This window comes from Bubalus kerabau, chromosome 8 (genome assembly GCF_029407905.1).
Source record: "Bubalus kerabau isolate K-KA32 ecotype Philippines breed swamp buffalo chromosome 8, PCC_UOA_SB_1v2, whole genome shotgun sequence".
Classification (NCBI taxonomy): Eukaryota; Metazoa; Chordata; class Mammalia; order Artiodactyla; family Bovidae; genus Bubalus; species Bubalus kerabau.
The window spans coordinates 52,084,409-52,100,354 of NC_073631.1; the positions used below are offsets into that span (position 1 = coordinate 52,084,409).

A 15,946-nucleotide genomic window follows, 5' to 3' on the forward strand; every position below is an offset into this window, starting at 1 on the left:
TAGCCTGTGCATCCTTGGGTGACAGTGCAAGTGTGTGCGTGGAAATTTGTAAGCGTGGGGACCCGTGAGTGTATGTGTCCACACACTCGGAGGTCGCCTACGCTTCGCCGGGGACGGGGGATCATGGGGTTCGCTGGGAACACCACTGTCCCGAACAAGGGGCGAGTGGTCAATCCCTGAGGCTTTTGACTGGCTTCAGGGATTCGTCATTCCAGGGAAGCTCCCGATCTAGCTGTTTCTGGCGTCATCCGGGGGCAAACAGCGATGGTTAATTAAAGCCACATGGCCCCAATTTGTTCCCAGGATGAAGCCTGCACTCAGCTCAGGCACTCTCCCGGATAGGCTTCTGAGGAGCCCTCGCAGCCTGACCCCAGAGCCCAGGAAGCCTGACCCCAGAGATGGAGAGTCCCACCGAAAAAGGGCCGGAGACGCAAAGCCCAGAGCGGGAGCTGCGGGAGCACTAGGAGCTCTGGGCACAAACACCCCAGGATGCGGTCCCCGGCCACCACCGAGGGCGCTGGCGATTAATCCCAAAGCAGATTTCTATCAAGTCCCTCTCCCCACAGGCTTCCCCCAAAGCTGAGTCCAACGGTTTGGCTATTCTTCCTGCAAGTCCAAGCCCACCCCTTCACACACACACCCCGCGCCCCTTTTCCTCTGAATTACCTAAGAAACTGAACGCGAACACCTGGAGCCGCCCCATTTCCAGTCCCTGCAGCCCAAGGGACACGGCCACCGAGCCGCCGGCTGTTTTTCCCAGTCTTCTTTTCTAGAGAGGTGGAGAGAAAAAAGGCAAATATTCAGAGAAGAGGGGGCCCTCGCATTTCCTGCCGCTCCCACGGAAGCGAAGGGTGGGAGGGTGGGGAGGGAAACATCGCGCCGCCACTGTGTCCTGCTCACCCGGCGGGACGAGCGCTCTCTCGGCGCCTGGCAGCCCCTGAGCCCAAAGAAGGGAATTAGAAAGTTTCGCCCTGGGAGGAACCAAGGGAGGCGCCTCTGCTCATGCGCACACGCGGAGTCAGGTCGGAGGGGGCCGGGCGGCCCCTGCTTGGCGGGGAGGGGGTGAGGTTCAGGTCCCACCCTCCCTCCGCTCCTCCTTTGTTTTAAGGCTGCATCTGCGGATGCGAAGGGGTAGTAGGTCTTCCAGTTCCGTGCGGGGCTGCTGGTAGACCGCCGGGTGCGTGTCCTGAGCGGTGCGTTGGGGTGCCCGAGGCGTTCGGGCGGGTCTGGGAGGTAGGTGTTCAAATCGCCTGGCGGGCGAGGGGGCTGGTCAGGACCTACCGCTTGCTCCTGCATTTACATTTATAAGGAGTGAGTCACGAAGAGGTGCCCAAGGCTGTAAACTCTAGCGCTAGGCGTGGGCTGGTTAACCCTTTAGAAAGAGGGTCACCTGGCAGGTTGTTTCCGAGAAAGCGGGGAAGCCCCCTGTCCTGCTGAACCCGGACTCGGAGCGACCTCGGATGTCTTCATTCCAAGGAAGCAAAGTGCTCTTCGCTCCGCTGCCTTTGTGCACCAACTCAGGACCTGCCTAGGGGGCCTGCCACCCAGGTGGCCACAGCATTGAATTACCCATCTAATTGTTTTTTTTAAATCGACTTTTAAATCCAAATCCAGACGTAAGGTGCGAATTCAAGTAACTTCTCTAACAACGATATAGGTTAGTTTATTGACACTTTACAATCTCCACAAAAGCACAACTTCGCAGATTCTCGGGAGGAATAACATGGCGTACAAATGCTGGGGTGGAAGAGAGGGCCTCTGATGTCGGGTCTCTAGCAGCCCTGAATGTGACCTGTCTGGTTAAATAAGGCGTAAATACACGCTCACCCAGCTCCTGGGAGTTGAGGGGGGAACAGAAGCTGGTGGTGTCATTTTGTGCCCCCCTTTCGGTAAACTAGCCCAGTTCTGCTGCCTTAGCAATGGCTGGAATCAAAGCTTGAGCTTTCTTTAGTCCTCTGGGCAAAAGTGCCCCCTGAAATGAGGGGAGTATGTTAGTTGTTAGTCCAGTCAGGAGATTTTACTTTCTAATTAATCACCCCAGCAGAAGGGTTTAAGTGGCCAGTTGGTCAGCTTTTAACTTGGTTGAAATGAAATAGGGCCCCGGGAAGTTTAATCATTAGACCATAGAGTAAGTTGCTTTGTGAGTTTATCTACATCCTTTTCCACTGAGGGAGTGGGGGAGCCTTAGGTTGTGGTGATACATTAATTATTCACCAAATCAGCACTTTGCCCTGCTTGTAGCCTCTGGAGATTTCTGCCTCTACATGATGCTCAGGATCCCTGGTGCTTTCTGGGCAGCCCTGAGCACCTAGACAGCTAGTGCTCTTGTGAAGGTCTAATATTGTGATGGAGGGTCTTCAGAACTTAAAAAGATTCACAGGTAAATGCCTTCTCCCTTTGTGGAACTTTGGATACCCTGGGCCAAAGTTGCTTATTAGTTTTTCATCCGTAGGAACTGCAGGCATCTCTGGTTCTGCCTCTTCTGGGAGCCCTCCTTGTTACTTGGTGGTTCTGTCTGTCACTGGTCAGTGTCCTCTGCTAGAGGGCAGACACCTTCAATACTCCTCTAAAGCCCCCCGTGCTCCTTACGACTTCACTTTCAGTAGGAAACTTACCTTTTCTCAAAAAAATAGATTTGTTGGGTTTTGTTTGTTTTTGCATGCATATATTCTGACCACTCGATCTATGAATGTGTCTGTCTGCATTCTCACCTTTATCTTTTGTGCTTCTTGTCCTGGAAAGTGTGTCCTGCTCTCACTTCCTGAGAGCAATGCTCTTTCACACACAAACCTGCTCAAGTCCCCCATTTTAAAGGCAAACAAAAAGAAAACCAAGAAGCTTTATTCTGCACACCTTCAACTCCATTCCTCCCTTTGACTTCATAGCCCACCTTCTTGAAAGGATAGTCTGCACTCTTGTTTCCTCCTGGCTTCTCCTCTATCCCATTGGAAAGCAGCTCTCATCTCCACCCTCTAATTGCCAAATGCAATGGATGTTCTCTGATTACTCTGTGGCATGATTCCTCATGATTCCTCCCTTCTTGAGATCTTTCCTTGGCTTCCAGGACACCATTCTATCTTAAAAAGTCCCATAGGACTTCAGTTCCCCACTCTTCCATTTCTCTCTGCCTTCTCTGATCCCTTACGCATTAAGCTTCTTTTCCAGCTGATTTCCTCTCTACTCACTATAATCCACATCCCTGGACTCTACCACCTTGGACTTGCTATTTCCCACATCGATAACTCTAACATATACCTTGCTTGGAATTTATACCCAGTTTCTAACAGCTTATTGACTATCACTACTTTTATGACTATAGACACATGGGCTACAAAACTGAACTCATCGCTCCACCCATCTCTTCTGTTTCTAGTTGCAGTTACTTGTACCTTGATTTCCCCCCTTAGCTCATACAGAATCATACAGAAATTGTATGATTCGCAGACCCAATACAAAATGAAAATGAGCATGTTGGGCCCCTTGTTTACAAATTCAGTGATTTCACGATGATGCCAATAGAGCATTGAACCAATCATGGGATCTTTCTGAGGGGGAGGCCTTGTGAGGCTACACAGATCATAAATACCCTTGAAGCCAGCTCAGCCTGGGAATCACACTGGATGGTTCCGTCTTCATCTCTTACCATCACTTGGGCCATTATTTCTATTTACTAGCAACTAACCCTCATGGCCCCATGGCTCCAACCTCATCATCCTGCCTTAGTCATCTCTCTTCTAGTATGACCTGAAAACCCACTTGCCTGGTGTTCCAACTGCCACACTCTACCCTACTCCAGTCTAACCCCCCATAACATGGCTGGAAGGATTTTCCAGAAGCATAGCTTTGATCACATCAAAAGCTTTCGATGGTTTCCCTCTGCCCATGTTAGCCTCCTGAGGTTCCCTAGATATGTTGTTGTTTAGTCACTAAGTCATGTCCAACTCTTTGTGACCCCATGGACTGTAAGCTGCTAGGCTCCTCAGTTCATGGGATTTCCCAGGCAAGAATACTGGAGCGGGTTGCCATTTCCTTCTCCAGGGGACCTTCCTGATCCAGGGATCAAACCCACGTCTCTTGCATTGGCAGGTGGATTCTTTACAGCGGAGCTACAAGGGAAGCCCTAGACATGACATACTACTTATACCTTCATTTCTCTGCCCTCCTTGACCTCAACTTAGAGAGCTGTCACACATCTTTGACGCCTCTAGTTAAACATGACTTCCTCCCCTCCATCTTCTGCAAACCTGAGTCTGTCTACTGGCACCTTGTAAAAGCCTGTTACAGCATACATGACATAATCCTGTGACTATTTGTTTACCTCCTTATCTCCCCCAATAGACATCAAGACAAATACCAGTGTTATGTAACATTCCTTTGTGCATAAACATTGTCTCATGTGACATCTTTGGTGCTCAATAAATGTTTCTTGAATCAAAGTAAATCAAGACTTGTTTCCATGTTTTAAAAACCTTCTTAAATGTCTACTTTTGCCTAACAAATTTCCAGGCCAAGACAAAAAGAATAATCATGACCAGACTTAAATGCTTCCCGATCTCACTCCTGAACAAAATTTTCCTCTCTGTTATATTTCAGACAACTTCCTCTGCTTTCTGAAGATCTTATAAGTTTAGGGCAAATGAATCCCTTTTGCTAGTGAAGCCCATCAATGCTTTACTCCTGCTGACAGAAGCCTCTTGTCCTGTACCTGTATGTACCTGGCAGTACCTGCTTCAGCCTAAGGCAGGCTTCTCTGGAGAGTTCTACAGCATTCTGAATGACAGATGGGACTGCCAATTGTTGGCTGTTCCATCTCAAAAGAATGTGTGACAGTTGTCTCCCTGAGGCATTATTTTTGTTCAAAAAAATCCAAGACATGCTTTCAAGATCACCTTTATCATCTTAGAATGCCACCTATGTGTATCATTTTAAATCCTTGAGTTGACAGTGATGTAACAAGGATGTCACATTCTAGACTTTCATCGTTAAGTCCTAAACCTGGCTATTTAACACTTATTCTCATGAAAATTACTAGGTTTTTGCTGTATTGAAACATAAGCTTCAGAATTTGTCTAGAAAAGCAAGTTCAATGACCAGTAAACTTTAGGACAAAAGTCACAGTATTTTCCACATACTTTTATAATATACAGGATAGTAATTTGTATCAATAGTTTTAAGTGTACTCCATCCCCATCCCCCACCAGCTACTGGGGGGTAAAGACTGTATTTTAGTGGAATTTGGATAAGTAACTAAAACTGAATAGCCACTAAGAGAGCACAAAGGAGTCATCACTGTCACCAGTAATGGAAAATGGAAAACATGAGGGCCTGAGTCAGGTAGTTTCAGTCTGGGACCCATACAATAGAAACTGTTGCTTAGGCTTACAGTAACATCCCTTTATCAGAAAACAGCTCCTAGATCTGAGGTGACTAGTCTGTCCATATTTTCAGCCCACATCACTGGATGGGGATCATCCCTGCATGGATTTCAGTAAGTTCCCATTTCCCTTTTCCCACTAATGGGTTTAGGGATGGGTATGGAACTTAAGTTTTCCAGTTAGGGTGACTTTGGGGATTTCTGTGGGAATTACTGGGATTTTCATGGAAGAGAAGAATACCTCTTCCGGACTTGGAGTTCTAGACATCTGCCCAGAACTAGTAGAGGCTGCTTGAAACTGGGACCAACACAGAGGAAAGCAAAACTAAGGGAAGTTGTAGGGCAAATCCTTAAGGACCACCTTAGAGGGACTGCCATGGTGGCCTAATGGTTGAAAATCTGCCTTCCAATGCAGGTGAACCCGGGTTCAATCCCTGGTCAGGGACCTAGGGTCCCACAAACTGTGGGGCAACTAAGCCCACGTGCTAAAAACTATAGAGCCCTGGAGCTCTGAAATCCATGTGCCACAACTAGAGAGCCCTTGCACTCTGGAGCCTGTGCACCAGAACTAGAGAGAAACCCACACACCACAGCCAAAGATCCTGCATGCCGCAACAAACATCTTGCATACTGCAACTTACACCTGATGTGGTCAAAAATAAAAAACAAACAAAAGAAAAAAGCCACATTGGAGTTTCTTGATCCAGCTGTGCCTGAAGCCAGCAGATATTACCTTAGTCAATAATTTTTTCTGGATCTGTAGTATAAGAGGAAACTTTGTTGTTTTTAGCCTGAGAGTTGGGAGGTCTTTGTCTTTTTGTTTTGACTGTAACATAGCCTAGTTTATCTTGACTGGTTCGGGCGGGTCTTTATCAATATGGTCTTAAAAATAGTCATCTACTCTCAAATATAGCAAAAGAAATGTCACAAGTGAGAGAGGACCCAGGTCAATATTTGAGTGTTTTAAGATAGCCACTAAAACAGGTGTAAGAAGGTCTCATCCATGCTCATCGCAGGTTTTCTGCAAGGCTGCACACATATTGCATTTTACCTCCTAATACGGAGCAAGATGATTCAGGTCACTGTTTTTTGTTTGTGGATTTTAATGTTTGGATGCTAACCTCGTTTAAAAATGAATAGGAGAGATTAATGTCTGAGGGAAAACTATAGAGCCTCAAGAAAGCTCTTAATTTTTTTTTTTAAATCAGATTTATAGCAGGATTAACTTCAGTGTAGTTCACCTTAAGACTTGAATACTAGTCAAGAGTTCAAATTTCATTTTTCTGGTGTATCTTATCTTTACCTTCATTCATGAGTGCCCTAGCTAAAGAAGAGCAGTAAAATATGTGGAATCTAGAAAAATTGGTATAGATGATCTTACTTGCAAATCAGAAATAGAGGCACAGACATAGAGAACTAACATATGGATACCAAGGGGGAACAAGAAGGTGAACTGGGAGATTGAGATTGACATATATACACTATTGATACTATGTATAAAATGGATAACTAATGAGAACTACTCAGCAGAGCAAACTCAGTGCTCTGTGGTGGCCTAAATGGGAAGGAAGTCCAAAAGAGAGGGGATATATGTAAACACATAGCTGATTCAGTTTGCTGTACAGCAAAAACTAATACAACATTATAATGCAACTATACTCCAAAAAATTAATTAAAAAAAAGAAGGGTGGTAGGAATTTTAAAAATGCAAATATTTGCCAATTCACAGATACGATTTAAGGCTATCAAAAGTAAAGGCTTTTGTTTCTTTGGTCAGCTTTTGTCACTTGTAATAGTACATTCAAACATTTTTGTTTGTATAAGTGGAAGTTTAAGAAATGACTACAACTTTGACTGTAGCCATGACATTAAAAGACACTTGCTCCTTCGAAGAATAGCTATGTCAAACCTAGACAGTGTTCTAAAAAGCAGACATCACTTTGCCGACAAAGGTCCGTATAGTCAAAGCTATGGTTTTTCCAGTAGTTATGTATGGATGTAAGAGTTGGATCATAAAGAAGGTTGAGCACAGAAGAACTGAGGCTTTTAAACTGTGATGCTGTAGAAGACTCTTGACACTCCCTTGGACAGCAAGGAGATCAAACCACTCAATCCTAAAGGAAATTAACCGTGACTATCCATTGGAAATACCAATGGATATTTGTATTGGTACTCTCTGATACTATCAGAGATACCAAAGGAACATTTCATGCAAAGATGAGCTCGATAAAGGACAGAAATGGTATGGACCTAACAGAAGCAGAAAATATTAAGAAGAGATGGCAAGAATACACAGAAGAACTGTACAAAAAAGATCTTCACGACCAAGATAATCACGATGGTGTGATCACTGACCTAGAGCCACACATCCTGGAATGTGAAGTCAAGTGGGCCTTAGAAAGCATCACTACGAACAAAGCTAGTGGAGGTGATGGAATTCCAGTTGAGCTATTCCAAATCCTGAAAGATGATGCTGTGAAAGTGCTGCACTCAATATGCTAGCACATTTGGAAAACTCAGCAGTGGCCACAGGACTGGAAAAGGTCAGTTTTCATTCCAATCCCAAAGAAAGGCAATGGCAAAGAATGCTCAAACTACCGCACAATTGCACTCATCTCACACGCTAGTAAAGTAATGCTCAAAATTCTCCAAGCCAGGCTTCAGCAATATGTGAACCGTGAACTTCCTGATGTTCAAGCTGGTTTTAGAAAAGGCAGAGGAACCAGAGATCAAATTTCCAACATCTGCTGGATCATCAAAAAAGCAAGAGAGTTCCAGAAAAACATCTATTTCTGCTTTATTGACTATGCCAAAGCCTTTGACTGTGTGGATCACAATAAACTGTGGAAAATTCTGAAAGAGATGGGGATACCAGACCACCTGATCTGACTCTTGAGAAATCTGAATGCAGGTCAGGAAGCAACAGTTAGAACTGGACATGGAACAACAGACTGGTTCCAAATAGGAAAAGGAGTTCGTCAAGGCTGTATATTGTCACCCTGTTTATTTAACTTCTATGCAGAGTACATCATGAGAAACACTGAACTGGAAGAAACACAAGCTGGAATCAAGATTGCCGGGAGAAATATCAATAACCTCAGATATGCAAATGACACCACTCTTATGGCAGAAAGTGAAGAGGAACTCAAAAGCCTCTTGATGAAAGTGAAAGTGGAGAGTGAAAAAGTTGGCTTAAAGCTCAACATTCAGAAAACGAAGATCATGGCATCCGGTCCCATCACTTCATGGGAAATAGATGGGGAAACAGTGGAAACAGTGTCAGACTATTTTTCTGGGCTCCAAAATCACTGCAGATGGTGACTGCAGCCATGAAATTAAAAGACGCTTACTCCTTGGAAGGAAAGTTATCACCAACCTAGACAGCATATTCAAAAGCAGAGACATTACTTTGCCAACAAATGTCCGTCTAGTCAAGGCTATGGTTTTTCCAGTGGTTGTGTATGGATGTGAGAGTTGGACTGTGAAGAAGGCTGAGAACCGAAGAATTGATGCTTTTGAACTGTGGTGTTGGAGAAGACTCTTGAGAGTCCCTTGGACTGCAAGGAGATCCAACCAGTCCATTCTGAAGGAGATCAGCCCTGGGATTTCTTTGGAAGGAATGATGCTGAAGCTGAAACTCCAGTACTTTGGCCACCTCATGCAAAGAGTTGACTCATTGGAAAAGACTCTGATGCTGGGAGGGATTGGGGGCAGGAGGAGAAGGGGACGACAGAGGATGAGATGGCTGGATGGCATCACTGACTCGATGGACGTGAGTCTGAGTGAACTCCAGGAGTTGGTGAGGGACAGAGAGGCCTGGCGTGCTGCAATTCATGGGGTCGCAAAGAGTCGGACACGACTGAGTGACTGATCTGATCTGATCTGATCTGATCCATTGGAAGGACTGATGCTGAAGCGCCAATACTTTGTCCACCTGACACAAAGAGCTGACTCATTGGAATAGATCCTAATGCTGGGGAAAACTGAGGGCAAGAGGAGAAGGGGGCAACAGAGGATGAGATGGTTGGATGGCATCACTGACTCAATGGACATGAGTTTGAGGAAACTCCAGGAGACAGTGATGGACAGAGAAACCTGGTGTGTTGCTGTTCATGGGGTCACAAAGAGTTGGACACGACTTAGCAACAGAACAACAATAATTTACTATAGAAATACTTAAGATATCTTATATTAGATACTTAGACAAAAATACCCTGCCATCTAAAATGTGCTTTTGAACTTCCCTGGTGGTATGGTGGACAGCAATCCACCTGCCAATGCAGGAGACATGGATTCGATCCTTGGTCGGGGAAGAGTCCACATGCCTCAGAGCAGCTGAGCCCATGCAACACAGCTACTAAAGCCCTCGCATCCTAGAGCCTGCATACCACAACTGCAGAGCCTGTATGCTGCAACTACTGAAACCCAGGAGCCCTAGAGCCTGTGCTCTGCAACAGGAGATGCCGCCACAATGGGACGCCCATGGACACCAAGGAAGAGTAGCCCCCTCTTGCCGCGACTAGAGAAAGCCCACACATAGCAACAATGACCCAGCACACCAATAAAAATGTGGTTTAAAATAAATTTGTATTGAAAGTCATCAATGTCAAGTTAAGAAGGCAACTAACACTCAGTGGTTGATGGTTACTAAGATTTAGAAAAACGTTCCTTAAAGGTAAGTTATGACCAATCTAGACAGTATATTAAAAAGCAGAGACATTACTTTGCCAACAAAGGTCCGTTTACTCAAAGCTATGGTTTTTCCAGTAGTCACGTATGGATGTGAGATTTGGACTATAAAGAAAGCTGAGCACCGAAGAATTGATGCTTTTGAACTGTGTTGTTGGAGAAGACTCTTGAGAGTCCCTTGGACTGCAAGGAGATCCAACCAGTCCATCCTAAAGGAGATCAGTCCTGAATAGTCATTGGAAGGACTGATGCTGAAGCTGAAGCTCCAATACTTTGGCCACCTGATGTGACTGACTGACTCATTTGAAAAGACCCTGATGCTGGGAAAGATTGACGGTGGGAGGAGAAGGGGATGACAGAGTATGAAATGGTTGGATGGCATCACCGACTCAATGGACATGAGTTTGAGGAAACTCTGGGAGTTGGTAATGGACAGGGAGGGCTGGCCTGCTGCAGTCCATGGGGTCACAAAGAGTCGGACACAACTGAGCAACTGAACTGAACTGAAAGTTCATCTCTTCTAGCAATCCACCTAAAATCATATTTAAAGATTATTTTGAAACTTTTATTTCAGCTGGTGGTATTACTTCCTCAGCCTTTTAAAGATGCTGAAATTCACCAGTAGCCAGAGGAGGAAAAAAGGACTTTCTGTATTACAATATTTTAATTTTTAAATTCTCCTTTACTCTTTAAAAGAAAATTCAGGTTCTCCCTGGTGAAGGAAATGGCAACCCACTCCAGTATTCTTGCCTTGAGAATCCCACGGACAGAGGAGCCTGACCAGCTACAGTCCATGCGATCGTAAAGAGTCAGACATGGCTGAGCGACTAAGCATGCTCCAGTGTTGTATCCTGAAATAGAATACAACCACAGCTTTGGGTTTCAAAGAGACAAAATCATATTAGCTTAAGGAAAGAACTTATCCCAGAGAAAGTACAGCATATCAGTTCATTAAGAAGGTAGAGGCTGCTAATCCTGATGCTCTGAGAACACTGGTATATCAGACTTCATGGTTGGATCTTTGAGAGGCTGAATTGCTTCAATATTTCAATTGTATCTGATGATTCAGAAATCCAAAACCACATCCATTTTACATAAACATTAAATCAAGAGTAGCCAGAAAAAAAAAAATTCAGATTCTTTCTCTATTTGAAAGGTCAAGTTCAGGGACATCCCTCGTGGTCCAGTGGTTAAGAATCATCCTTGCTATGCAGTGGCCAGGAGTTCAATCCCTGGTCAGGGAACTAAGATCCCACACACTGCTGAGCAACTAAGCTGGATCACCACAACCACTGTGCTTGCACAGAGCCTGTACTCCAGAACGGAAGAGTCTGTGTGCTGCCATGAAAGCTCCTGAATGCAGTCAAATAAATAAATAATTTTTTTAAAAAAGAAAGAAAGGTAAAGTTCAGCTGCTAATGGGCCTAAGTCCTTGCTACATTTCCCCATGAGTTCCTATACTTGGGATTTTGTGGGTCCTTACTGAAATGCTTATGGAATGAAAAAGTGCTTTTAAAAATTTTTTTTTAATTATTTTTTAATTTAAGGATAATTGCCTTAGAGAATTGTGTTGGTTTCTGCCAAACATCAACATGAGAAAAAGCACTTCTTATTTAACCTATATTTTGAACCTAGCAGGTTCAGGCAACATCTGTACCAGAGGTTTGAACCAATAGTCTGATCTACTCCCTGGGTGCAAACCTATCTCATAGTTCTAGGTTGTTAATTATTACATAGGGTGATCTAAGAAACTAGATTTAATTAGCTAGTTAAATGTTCCACTAATATTCATGGCTTGTACTAGGAATGGTTCCGAGTTCTCAATTCAGTATTTTCACCCTGGGAAAATGGGGTCTTTGCTCTGAGCACATTTTAGAAGTGATGGAAATGCTAGTAAAAGCCATCTCTACTTTCCAAGAGATGCAGTCTTGCCTCATCTCTCCAACCCCCATGCCCTTGGCTTTCAAGAAGCATTAACACGACTGTAGTTCCTCTAAAGGAATAAGCCTGCTCTTCTGGAAAGCGAGCATTTATCTCATCATGGCTGTTGTGCTGTTGCCGCCAAAGCAGCTAATCAGATTTATGAAGGCCAGCCCACCCAGAGCAGTGGCTGCGTTTTTATCACATCAGAGACAAGTTAGCACTAGGTTTCACTCTAGGATTAGGTGCTGTCTCACAAATTGGGCTTTTCGCCAGACAAAGAAGTTGCAGCATGCATTTGCCCTTTTCAAGATCGCTAATAAAATGCTGCTATTAACCTCTAGGACTGCATGGATTTCTCAGTGATCCTATTTGGAAATTGTGGAATATGGAGCTGACAATAGAGTTACCAACTCATAGGACTTTTTAATCCAGGCGGTGATAATCTCCACTAATTGGCTGGCCTCTGACTTTGGCAACTACCCCATCTGCCTAATTAGTACCTTAAACCTTAGCAGCAACATATATCTCTTATTCTTTAAGATTTCTTGAGCATTTACTATGTGCTAAGCGCTGCTATGCACTAATGGTACATATTCTACATTCTGAGGCCAGGGTTGTCTAAATTGTATACACTATTGGTAAAGATCAGCAAGGGATAAAGTCTAGGATGAACATTATAGTTCTCTGTTTCTATAAATATATACATATGAATAGACAATGATGAAGTTATAGATGGAGGCAGAGCAAACAGACAATAGTGAGTAATTCGATGCCAAGTACTTGGTTTGGGAGTTAAAGAGAATTTTGCATTATCTGTAATATTTTAACTCTTTTTTAAAATAAGGAGACTATTTGTCTACAACTATTAATAGCATAATTAAAAAACAGACCTAACCAAAAGTCTTTTTTGACATACAAAGTGTTATTATTTTGAATAAACTATGTTATAAATTTTGAATAAGTCAGAGTTCTTATCTTGAAATATAAATTCAAAGACCTATAGAATTAAAATTGTTTCTCACAAATGGGTTTACCAAATGACATTACAAGGCTGTTAAATTGGGACCATATAAATTACATTTCTGTGTGCCTCAATTTCCTTATCTGTAAAAGGAGTACAAAGTTCAGGTACTTAACTGGGGGGTTGGGGTTAGCAGATGCAAACTAGTATATATAGAATAGGTAAATGACAAGGCCTGACTGCATAGCACAGGGAAAAAGAACTAGGTTCAATATCCTGTAGTAAGGCATAATGGAAAGAATATGAAGGAGAATCTATATATAACTGAATTTATATATATATATATAAATAACTGCTATACAACTTTGTTGTATAGCAGAAATTAACACATTGTAAATCAAAAACACTTCAGTTAAAAAAATTTTTTGAAACAGTCTGGGTGCCAGGACTTCCCTAGTGGTCCAGTGGCTAAGACTCCATGCTCTCAATGCAGGGAGCCTGAGTTCAGTCTCTGGTCAGGGAAGTAGATCCCACAGGTCACAACTGAAAGATCTTGCATGCTGCAAGGAAGATCAAAGGTCCCCCATGCTGCAACTAGGACTTGGTGCAGCCAAACCAATAGACTGAAAAAAAGTCCAGATGCTTTAGCACACTATTCAGGCTCTTTGTAATCTGGCTCCTATACAATCTCTCTCATTTCTGCATTCTCAGCCTATCAGTCTCCCACCCCCACTAAGCCTCCATAGATACACCATTCCCCAAACCCAGACCCTAATTTATGGCTCATCCCATTCCTTTTGCCTGGAATGCCCCTCCCTCTTCTCTGCCAAGCCAGCTTTTACTTATGCTCGAAGTTTACATGATGATAGCTCACCTGTGGAAGTTTCTCAATTCTATTCTCTAGGTATGATACTCAGACATATGCCTAGTGGATGGAGGAGGTCTTTCTAGATTTTTAGAATAGGTGTGCCACACCTGAGGTCATGCAACCCTCTCTCCCACTCACTACTGTACCCCCAGTACCAGCACCACACAGAGCACACAGCAGGTGCATAAAGAGTATTAAGGAAGTAACTGGTTAGTGCATGAATAGATTCTGTGTAGACTGAATTCCAAATGCCCTCAGAGCATCTTAATTGTCCTAATACTGAGCACAGACTGCAGCAGGCGTTTGCTGCATGTATTTGTTCAGTAAACACCTGGCATTATGTCCAGGGTGTTTTGGGAGGGGGGGGCAAATCATTCACAGGTAGTTCTTTAGCAAAATGAATCATATCCAATACACATTTGTACTTAAAAGAGCATGTAATATGTTTCATTTCCATGGGAAATATCCAAAAGTGAGTGGTTTGTGATCTAGATTCATGAAGGATTAATCAATGTACAGTATTAACTCAATATTAACTTGCTCTGTACCATTATGTGGAGAGTGTAAACGTACACAAGGATGACCAAGAAGTGACTGCACTTTCACAATCATGTAAGAAGCTGCATCGTGGCTCAACTGGTAAAGAATCCACCTGCAATGTGGATAGACCTGGGTTCGATCCCTGGGTTTGGAAGATCCCCTGGAGAAGGGAAAGGCTACCCACTCCAGTATTCTGGCCTGGAGAATTCCATGGACTGTATAGTCCATGGGGTTGCAAACAGCTGGACACGACTGAGCGACTTTCACAAGAAGCTGCAAGGTGGTGATTATATACATGGTTGAGTTAATGTCCCCAAGTCTTATCTATCGTCAGGCTCATAAGGGCACTAGTATAAGTGATTATTGGGAAGGTAAACTTGTGCCTTTCTGGAGCATTAGTATACATGTATTAGGGACTTCCCTGGTAGTCTGAGGGCCAAGACTCTGAACTTTCACTGCAGGGGGCCCTGGGTTTGATCGCTGGTCAGGGAAATAGCTCTTGCATGCCACAGCTAAGATCCAGTGGGGCCAAATAAATAAATATTTGAAATGTGTATTAAAATTATATATATATTTCAAATTGACTCTGGAAAAATATTTCAAATTAAGCATACACCATTTGTAACAAAAGAAAAACTGGAAATAACTTTAATGGTCCTCACTAGGGGATTAGTTAAATAATCATGATGGACTCCTGTAATGGAATACTCAGTTGCCTAAAAAGATGGGGCCTATTTTTATACCTGAAGGAAAAACTAGGCTCCAATTATGAAAAAAGTATACATATGCTTTATTTCTTGAGATTAAGAAGAGCTATCATTAGGAATTATCTGTGTATACAGCCTCAAATATTAGATGATAGCTTCCTCTTTTTTCTCCATTATTAATATGCATAGCCTTTGTTCTAAAAACTTAGTTTTTAATAGTTTACAGTAGTCGCATTCCTGTGGTTGGAAGAAAGAGTGACTCTACGTTTAGACATGAGTTCTTGTTAAAAGACTTTCCAACCTAGATGGAGATACTGGACAACGCTCTCATCGAAGAAAAGGGCCTGTCTTCTGACCAGCCTAGAATGAGGAAAAACAAATCAACCTTGTGGATATCCCTTAAAATATACAGGTACTTGATAGAAACTTGAGTTTGAGTTCCGTAGGAAGTGTCATGGTCTGTCTGGGTTTGAATGCAGCGTTACAGCAGCCAGGATGACTTTTTTAACCACTCCTTTGCTTCTATGTTCTAATCAAAGTATGGTAAACTGTGTTACCAGTTATAAGCTGATTTTTCTTAAAGAAAAATCAGAACTTTGTTTACATCAAAGTTTAAATCTTTAAAATTGTCTGCATAGTAAATATGCCTCCCACAGTAGGTTTAAAGAAACTGAGTATAAGGAGAAAATTTAGATGCACATTTTTCCGTATCAGACTGAAGAACAGAACATGGCATTTTTTTAATTAATGCTTTTTGGCCACGCTGTATAGCATACAGGATCTTAATTTTCTGACCAGGGATGGAATCTGGCCCACTGCAGAGGAAGTGCAGAGTCTTAACCACTGGCACTGTCAGAGAAGTTCCCCAAACTGGGATTTTTAAA

The 15,946-nt window shown here is 43.2% G+C and overlaps 1 protein-coding gene across 1 annotated transcript in view; it reads right to left on the reverse strand.

Moving 5' to 3' along the window:
• Positions 1 to 1,052, reverse strand: part of LAMB1 (laminin subunit beta 1) — a 78,129-nt gene extending 77,077 nt beyond the window's left edge. Inside the window, exons 1-2 of the mRNA XM_055590268.1 lie at positions 901 to 1,052; positions 667 to 769 (exon numbers count right to left, since the gene is read on the reverse strand). Coding sequence (XP_055446243.1) covers positions 667 to 703 — 37 coding nt within the window. The 5' untranslated portion in view covers positions 704 to 769; positions 901 to 1,052. The remainder of the gene's footprint in view (positions 1 to 666; positions 770 to 900) is intronic.
• Between the last annotated feature and the right edge of the window lie 14,894 nt (positions 1,053 to 15,946).